Raw genomic sequence first — 10,110 nt, forward strand, 5'->3', positions numbered from 1 at the left:
TTACAATAGTTACATCATTTAATTATTATCAAGACACAACTTGTATTATTGATCAGTAGATTTTGTTATAAATTCAAACTCGATTATCTTCACTCCGTCCAGAACGAACAATAGTAGTGAGTGATACATTTGATATTCGGTCGACAATGCGTCCAACTACTACTGCGTTCAAGCAAGAATTTCTCAAGAAATGGTTAGTGGGTCTGAAGATTTGTAGTTCTTCAATGAACAACATGAATATTGTGCAGAGAAAAAAGACTATAAAATTATCACCAGATGTTGCCATGCTTCAGCCCGGGGCGGAGCCAGAATTTTAAGAGAAGGGTGTAAAGAAAAAAATACACAGCAAAAAAAAACCTGGCGTTTTTAGGGGCCACTCAAAAGGATTTAGGGGCCAACAATAAAACTAAAAAGGTCACCCAAAGGGAAAATGTATCCAACCCTTATCTCGCATAATTCGTAATGGCGAAATTATCCTTATATATTCGGAGGATATGATAACATTGTTACCCTCCGAATGCAATCGGAAGCCAAAATATTTCCCAGACTTCCGATTAAAGTCGGTGCAGTATTTCTTGGTTCGTGTTTTGGATTCAGCGTTAATCGGGAGTTAAATATATTACAAAACCTACCGATTATAAGTTGCCGCAAATTCAAATTTTGAAAGCTACCATAATCGGTAGATACGCTAAATCTAATACCTACCGATTATTGGTTTCTCCACATTCAACTTTCGTCAAATTAGCCGTTGGAGTTTTTGGGAAAAACAAAAAGAGCCGTTGGACCCTAAACCTATATGAAGAAACTCATATCTATCACCCCAATTGCACCAAACTCTTTCCTCTCTTCAGTTTTAATTTTCATAACAAAAAACATGGATATTGCTTTTGCCGAAGAAGAAGATTGTGCTATTTATAGAGCGTGGGTTGTGGTAACTACTCATGATCGTGTTCACAAGCTCCACAAATCGGAATCCGAAGAGCAGATATGGAACCGTATCTTAATGGTATTTGAGGCCTTAGATGGTAATCGAATTCGAAGATCATCCAATGACATTAAGATGAGAAAGAATGCGCTCGATAAGGAGATTGAAAACTTGAAGATGAGGAACGGTTTGTTAGGAACGCTTTTCCTTGGTGGACGTATGAAAAACGAGTAAGTATCTCTGTAACTCCAACTCACATTAACAAAAGTTAGTACTAACTTGTTACTCATTCGTAATTTCAGAGAAATCTTGCGGATCGCCGGTATGTGGACCTCTACGGGAAACGATTTGAACATGAAGGATGCTACAAAATCAAGAGGGACAATTTCTATGGTCACTGGAAGTTATGATCTGTTTTAATACTTTTATGGTCAATTAGGAGTATGGATTTAGGTGCTTTTGACGAAATTGTAAGGTTAAGGCCGTTTGAATTTTATGTAATGGATGTAATCGGAGTATTATTAATATAAAAACTATCCGATTATACGAAATCGGTAGATTATTTTGTTAAACAAACTACCGATTGTAATATTCGGTTATGTTATGAGTCAACTTTCTTTCCGATTATGGTGTTGTTTGGTTCCGATTGTAATATTCGGTTAGAATAATCGAAAGGGTAATAAAAACTAAACTTCCGATTATGGTTTGTTTTGAACTTGTAATATTCGGAGGATTTTTTTGTAAAGTTCCGAATGTACGATGGCCCAAAAATCAGAATTTGGAAAAAACAATTTTCAAATTTTGATTGAAATAATCGGAAGTTAAATTAGTTACCAAAACTTCCGAATATGGGCTGTCTAACCTTCAATATTGGCCCTTGGAACCACCTGGAGCCATGGCGTGGTTTGTTTTGAACTTGTGATATTCGGAGGATATTTTTTTGTAAAGTTCCGAATGTACGATGGCCCAAAAATCAGAATTTGGAAAAACTTATACTTTTCAAATTTTGTTGAAATAATCGGAAGTTAAATTAGTTACCAAAACTTCCGAATATGGGCTGTCTAACCTTCAATATTGGCCCTTGGAACCACCTGGAGCCATGGCGTGGTTTGTTTTGAACTTGTAATATTCGGAGGATATTTTTTGTAAAGTTCCGAATGTACGATGGCCCAAAAATCAGAATTTGGAAAAACTTATACTTTTCAAATTTTGTCTTTGAAATAATCGGAAGTTAAATTAGTTACCAAAACTTCCGAATATGGGATGTCTAACCTTCAATATTGGCCCTTGGAACCACCTGGAGCCATGGCGTGGTTTGTTTTGAACTTGTGATATTCGGAGGATATTTTTTGTAAAGTTCCGAATGTACGATGGCCCAAAAATCAGAATTTGGAAAAACTTATACTTTTCAAATTTTGTCTTTGAAATAATCGGAAGTTAAATTAGTTACCAAAACTTCCGAATATGGGATGTCTAACCTTATATTGGCCCTTGGAACCACCTGGAGCCATGGCGTGGTTTGTTTTGAACTTGTATATTCGGAGGATATTTTTTTGTAAAGTTCCGAATGTACGATGGCCCAAAAATCAGAATTTGGAAAAACTTATACTTTTCAAATTTTGTCTTTGAAATAATCGGAAGTTAAATTAGTTACCAAAACTTCCGAATATGGGATGTCTAACCTTCAATATTGGCCCTTGGAACCACCTGGAGCCATGGCGTGGTTTGTTTTGAACTTGTGATATTCGGAGGATATTTTTTTGTAAAGTTCCGAATGTACGATGGCCCAAAAATCAGAATTTGGAAAAACTTATACTTTTCAAATTTTGTTGAAATAATCGGAAGTTAAATTAGTTACCAAAACTTCCGAATATGGGCTGTCTAACCTTCAATATTGGCCCTTGGAACCACCTGGAGCCATGGCGTGGTTTGTTTTGAACTTGTATATTCGGAGGATATTTTTTGTAAAGTTCCGAATGTACGATGGCCCAAAAATCAGAATTTGGAAAAAATACTTTTCAAATTTTGTCTTTGAAATAATCGGAAGTTAAATTAGTTACCAAAACTTCCGAATATGGGTGTCTAACCTTCAATATTGGCCCTTGGAACCACCTGGAGCCATGGCGTGGTTTGTTTTGAACTTGTGATATTCGGAGGATATTTTTTTAAAGTTCCGAATGTACGATGGCCCAAAAATCAGAATTTGGAAAAAATACTTTTCAAATTTTGTTGAAATAATCGGAAGTTAAATTAGTTACCAAAACTTCCGAATATACCACACAAATCATTGTCATTTGAACTTGTCTAACTTAGTTACCCAAACAAATTTCCGAATGTACAACAAAAATCATTGTCATTTATCTGCTCTTCTTTACTTTACGACCGTGACTACCTCCCAGTCCTGCACGACCACGGGTTTGAGCACTCAGTTGGAGCACCTTCAGTTGGAGCAGCTTCAGCGCTCGATGAAGCTCGAGTTCTTTTACCCGTCTTTGATACTGCCACCTTGGGCTGATGCCTCTTCGTGACTTTCTCCCCAAACTGGGCAGCATAATCTTCGTTATCCATATTATCAACTAGATCTCTAGCCTCTTTGATCTTCTCAGCTGGCATGGGATCTCCGCTCTTCAGGCATGCAGTTAACATTTTGGAAACACGCTTGAACCTATTCACCTGTTTTTTATACGTAATGACATAACATCAAACGGTAATTACCTAATTTTTATAGGAATATATAAAATGAACAAAAATATAAGAACACGCACCAGTCTATCATAACCAGCTGGTTTGTCTTTGATGATACAATTATAACTTGAACCCGCCGCAGTAGTGTTGGATTTGATTTCACGGATAACCAAAGGATGTGATACCTTGTTATACCAACTCATATAGTCTGGAGAATTTCATCACCTCGGTGGTTCGTCTACCAGTGTCGATAATGAAGTCATTCCTCTTATCCCAGTTATCAAGAACAGTAGGTGGGCCTGTGTGAACAATCGTGAGATTATCACCACTAGAAGAGCACAACTCCAACTCCAATTTGTAGTAATCCCCCATTTTCTCCAGAGGTTGATGTTGTATATACCCGTGTTGTCGCATCACCCTAGAGGGGTTATACATCACATATCCTGTGGGGTGCCACAATGGTCCAAAATAAAGGGACAAGTCCGACCGAAATTTATATGCCCACTGGCTCGATCTTCCTTGTATGGATCAAAGCATACGTCCGAGGCCTTCAATTGGTCCAAAATCTCCCTCATGCGAATCAACTGCTGCTCTTTTGTCCTAGAACGGTTGTCTTCAAATATATACTTTGTTCCTCTAGGAGTACCTTTGCACCACCCCGGGTTCTCTCCGGCCAACTTCAGGATAGGGAAGTGGTCATAGATCCATGCCTATATACATAAGAAACCAAGTTTTAGTAAATAGATTGTGTATATTCGGTAGTAATTTCCAAACATAATTTCCGATTTATATAATCGGAAACAAAACTGAGTACCTATCCACCGAATACCAACATTCGGAAATAGATATGGATCATTTCCTACCGAATATGCGTCATTTGGAGTTCAGTAACCTATAGTTTTTCTGGCCTGTATATTCGGTAGTAATATCAAAAAAATATTTCCGATTATATAATCGGAAATAAAACTAAGTACCTAGCCACCGAATAACAAACATTCGGAAAATAAGATGGATCAATTCCTACCGAATATGCGTCATTTGGAGTTCAGTAACCTCTAGTTTTTCTGGCCTGTATATTCGGTGTAATATCAAAAACATATTTCCGATTATATATAATCGGAAATAAAAAGTACCTAGCCACCGAATAACAAACATTCGGAAAATAAGATGGATCAATTCCTACCGAATATGCGTCCTTTGGAGTATGAATTGCGTCCTTTGGAGTTATGAATATGCATCATATGTATTGTCTACCGAATAACTATAGAGTGAGTTATAGAGTTAAAGAAAAAACCTGCAATAGAGCCACGTTCCCGGCAACTTGGCAGGTTCCTAGCCTCGACGCCTTTCTCAACTCTTCCATCAAGAATGCTAGGCATGCCGTGCCCCAAGAATAGTCACCGACTTCATGGAGAGGATCCAAAAGTTGTATAAGGTTGGCGTCGATCCGGTTGCCAGAAGTATTGGGGAATATGACACATCCCAATACACAGGGAGATATGCAGTGGCAGCGTGGTTCACTTGCTCATCAGTTAACGTTCCATTTTCCTTCTCCAAGGTGCCTCGGAACATATTCATCAAAGCTGTAATGTTGATCTGTCTTGTTCTATAACTGGCATGCCTCCTAAACTCTTGTTGTTGTCTCTTCATCCCAACCTAAGCACTTGTTAGTTAGAGAATAAAGTTGTGCCCAACTTAACTGCTTTGTGTAGTTAAACTTCACAGCTGTGCCTTGGTCGGGAAGGTTAAGAATCTGCACAACATCATCCGGGGTGATCGTCATCTCCCCAAACGGCATATGGAAAGTATCGGTCTCAGGATACATTCTCTCCACGAACGCCGATATGGCCACACGATCATGTTCCAACAATGAATTCTCGGCGGCATTAGCTAACCCCGAGTTGGCAACAATTGTCTTGAACCTTTCACATTCACCGGATAAAGGCCACGCAAGCATTTTTGTTGGTGGCGGTAGGTTTGAGTAGACGGACCGCATCTTGATGATCCTATTAAAGTACATAAAAAAATCCTTAATACAAGTATTACGATATAACACATAGACAATACATTAATAAAAAATAGTAATTTTATTACCTCGGTTTCATATATTTCTCTGGCCCATGAGTCTTTGTATCCAAATAGCAATTTTCCTCCATCCGCTGGTAGTCCAAGGATTGTGCCTGCTGGAATACCCTTCTTCTTCAAGTGCTGAGGGACAAGATGTGATGCTTTCTTAGCAATATCCTTCCTTACAACATCTTTTCCTTTTTTGGCTTTTTGGGTACCACTTGGTTGTCCTTCTTCTTCTACTCTTGCCACTGGATCAACTGGTTCAACACTTGGTCCTGCACTTTGTTGAGCGGCTTGTTCAACACTTGGTCGCACCCCTTGTTCACTGCCTTGTTGTTCAACAGTTGGTTGCACTCCTTGTTGACTGCTTTGTTCTTGTTCGCTTTGTTGAGCATCTGAATTATCTTTGACACTCCTTTCCCTCCTAGCACTAGCTGTCACTTTCTTCCTCCCTTCTCGACTTTGTCTAAACAACAAAGAAAGGAACAATATTTACAAACTATACAATCAGAAGACAAAGTATGGAAATATAACCCGAATGTACACATTCGGACGTAAGAAGACACATATTGTTCCCGAATACAAAACAATCGGAAGCTAACTAAACATATTTGCAACCGAATATACATCAATTGGAGTTCAGAAGCTGTAAATTTTTCATCCTACACAATCGGAAGACAAAGTGCACATCTATAACCCGAATGTACAAATTCGAAAGTAAGAAGACACATATTTTTTCCGAATGAAAAACAATCGGAATATAACTAAACATGTTTACAAACGAATATTCATCAACTGGAGTTCAGAAACTCTAAAATTTTATCCTACACAATCGGAGGTATAAAACATTATATTGTCTTCCGAATAAATACTGGCCCCAAAATGAGATTTTTCCTATATCAGAAATTTTGAGATTTTTTCAATATATACATTTGGTAGTGAGTGTTCTTCCGAATACTTTGTGTCTACTTAAATATATTCGGTAGCCAAAAAATTCATTAAACTACCGATTATTAGCAGTTTGTATCCAGGAAGATATGGCCACCAATATTCGGCAGATAATCATCAAATCTTTCTCCCGAATACTGTCGATGTTCTTGAAAAATGAAGAACACGACTACATTCGGAAGTAAATGATCATGCATATCGTCCGAATCTGGATAAATAACCGAAAACCCTAGAAATTTTTTTTCTCGATTCGACGAATTAAAGCGAAATAAACCCCAAAAATGATAGATTCTTACCTAATTGGGGCCATTTGAAGTTGACGAAGTGTTTGAGTCTCGGAATCGCCACCACCGACTACATTTCCGGGTACTTCTTCTTCGCGTTCTTCTTCATTTGCAGCAAGAATTTCTTTATTTCTTGCTAAAATTCCAATGTTTGGATCGATACCCCGAGCAACATTTTTGGTTCTAGGTCTGTGGGTTGCATTTCTCTTATCCATTGTTTTATAATCGAATCGACGATGTTTTGATTTTACGATTCGCGGCGATGTTTCGGTTGAACGAGGAAATTTTTTTTTTTCTTCCACAATCGGAAGATAATATGAAACTGGAAGAAGAAGAGTTGAAATGAGTAGAATTTTTTTTGATTTGGTTTTTATACAGTTTTACCAGAAGGACATTTATGTAACTTCAATATCATATAGGGTACCCCTTAACTAGAGTCTTTGGCTGGGTATAAATTGATGACCCCTAAATCCTTTGGGGTGGCCCCTAAAAACGCCAGGAAAAAAAAGGCTATAGAAAAAAAAATGCTAAAGATTGTGTACCTTTTACGTATGTTATTAACTATCATCGTCTCCAGCGTCGTAGTATCCTAGCAACCTCCAACAAATAAACCTGTTAGTCACAGAAACATACACTTTCGACCATACAATATGATCTAACTTTATATATATATATAAAGTTTAAATTATAAGAGAATATAAAATCTGTAAGTGTTGTGTCATAATCAAATTTACCAACATCTACTTGAAGCAACAAAAACAGAGAACATAAAGATGTAACAAAAATATTTTTCATTATCATAACCCCAAGTGTTCAGTAACAACAAAATATACAGCACAAGAGGCACGTTAGATAGTTAATTCTAAAATTTCAGATCATTTTCTCTAAATTTATGTCTTTATGGTTCATGTAGAAGTGCTAATATCCACAAAAGTCCCAAAAAACCACCTTCTATGCAGCATTGTTACCCAAAAGAACACCTTATATACTTTACCAAAAAACCCAACTCTTACTATATAAGCTCTTCGGACTTTATCTTGATCATTTGGATGATAACTCAAGATCGGTTTTCTCATTGCAGGGTCTGTTTGAAGGTCCCACCTCGATACCTCCTCATCTATAACTGTGGCCGCTGCTTGTGGACTGAGAACATCGGCATAAGGTACTTTTGGACCATGAGCACTAGAAGATGAAGGTACTTGAGTACTTGAAATTGAAGGTACTTGTTGTGGATCAGTTACATCAGAAGTAATAGAAGATGAAAGAAACTCTTCTGAAGTTATCTTTCTCTTAATCACAAACTTGTCCATTCCTAAACAAAGATGAAGATAAATTAAACAATGAAATACAATTCTAACTATGGAATTGAACTGAATAGTTTTGATTAAAATTTAAAACACTAGATTAGAAGAAACAACAAATACCCAGTATCTTAAATTTTCAAACAAGACAAATTATACTAAACCCCCAAAATTTGACATAAACCCTAACTTTTATTTATATCAAAATCTGAAAATATCCAAATCAAATTGAACCAAATACATCGATTCAACATCAGTTAAGAAGATAAAATAGATACATAATATCTTAATTTACCATACAAAACGAATTAAACTAAACCCCCATCAATTTTAACATGAACCCTATTCTTAATTTCTGTCAACTCCAAACTTGGATGAGAGAAGAAGGTACCTGCTAATGGCGATGTGATTTACATAAAGTGATCAGCGGTGCGATTTACAACAACCCTATTCTTAAGAGAAAAACGTATGGGAGAATGAGAGTTGATGTGTTTATGGGAAAAACCTATGAGAGTTAAGTTACGCTTATTCTCTCCTACTGTGAACTGTGAACGATGATGGGAGAAAGAAAGCCAAAATGGACTTTTCTTTTGGGCTTGTTTATTTTTGGGGGTGCAAATATTTACATTTAAGGGGGTGCAAATATTTACATTTAAGGGGGTGCAAACCTTTGTTTTTGATTTTTTTTGTCTAGGAAATTCTATACGCTCTATTGATTTTCAAAATCCAAGGGGATGCAACTGCACACAGTTGCAACATGGTGCCTCCGCCCCTGGCTTCAGCTAGAGATGGGAAAACACTATGGAGCAGAGCGCTAATTTCCAAAGCTTCAAAACAAGATGATGACAACAATAAGATCATAGTTGAGAAAATATTAGGTGACGATAAATTTCAGAGAGTTATAACTTATAATAATTCTAAACATTCATCAAATGGATCTTTTACAAGCAAGAAGGTCTTAAGAAGAAGTCGAAGTAGGAAACGAAAATGTACAACGCCACCATCTCAACGTGTTCTTGCTACTTCCATTGCTAAAAGATTAGTGGTAAAGAAAACGACTCAAGTTCTTAAAACTCTTGTACCTGGTGGAGAATCCATGGTAGATGATATATCTCTGTTAGAAGAAACCCTGGATTATATTTCCTCTCTTCGAGCTCAAGTTGATGTCATGCGACGACTTGTTAATGCATCCAATGAAGTGTCAGAAAATTGCAAGTAAGGCCATGATAATTCTTAGCTAATCTCATGTTTCTTCTTTTTTCTTTTCCCTGTTCTTTATCTTGTTTAATATTATTATTAGACTAGATAAATGGGACGCGAGAATGAAGCAACTTATTTATTGTATATACAGTTTTATTGGTGAAATATAAAGTTATTTATTGTATATACTTAAATAATTTAGTTTAATTTAGTTTCATGAACTGTGGTGATACATTGAGGATAGCTTTGATTTAATTTAGTTTCAGTCGGTTAACTTAACTATCTAGGAGAACCATTAACTAGCTTGATGGTTCTCATACTCCCCTCCCTAGGTAGGAGTTCGAGAGGTAGGGGTTCGATCCCCAGATCTTGTAATTACTAGTACTACTAACTAATCCAAAATAAAAAGTAATTAGCTAGAGATGAAATGGTTATTGAGTTCAACCGGCGCCAAGTTTTAGAGGTAATATATTTAATAACATGTTATATTCGAACAAGAAAAGGCATGTTAAACTGTTAATTGTGTTTGTTAAATGTATGTTGTTTAATTGGGCTTTGCCTACAAAGTTATTTGATGCTATTCCCTTTCTATCCTTGTATCTAATTGGAATGCTGTCATTGGCATGAGCTAGCTTTGTTAGCTCACTTTGTTGATGTTTCTCATTGTCTGTAGTGGGTCTCATTTTTAGTTTAATTT

At 36.7% G+C, this 10,110-nt stretch overlaps 1 protein-coding gene and 1 long non-coding RNA gene across 2 annotated transcripts; one reads left to right on the top strand and one right to left on the bottom strand.

The window, feature by feature from the left end:
- The first annotated feature begins 93 nt into the window (after positions 1-93).
- Positions 94-9,432, top strand: LOC113305623 (transcription factor IBH1-like 1). Its single transcript, XM_026554639.1, has 2 exons — positions 94-285; positions 8,987-9,432. Exons 1-2 carry the CDS (start codon positions 147-149, stop codon positions 9,430-9,432), a joined length of 585 nt encoding a protein of 194 aa, XP_026410424.1. The 5' UTR covers positions 94-146.
- LOC113306758 lies at positions 7,689-8,786 on the bottom strand. Its single transcript, XR_003338821.1, has 2 exons — positions 8,605-8,786; positions 7,689-8,224 (listed from the first exon to the last, which is right to left on the bottom strand). It is a non-coding gene; the product is annotated as an uncharacterized LOC113306758 (long non-coding RNA).
- Positions 9,433-10,110: the final 678 nt, after the last annotated feature.

Source organism: Papaver somniferum, chromosome 8 (genome assembly GCF_003573695.1).
Source record: "Papaver somniferum cultivar HN1 chromosome 8, ASM357369v1, whole genome shotgun sequence".
NCBI classification, from domain to species: Eukaryota; Viridiplantae; Streptophyta; class Magnoliopsida; order Ranunculales; family Papaveraceae; genus Papaver; species Papaver somniferum.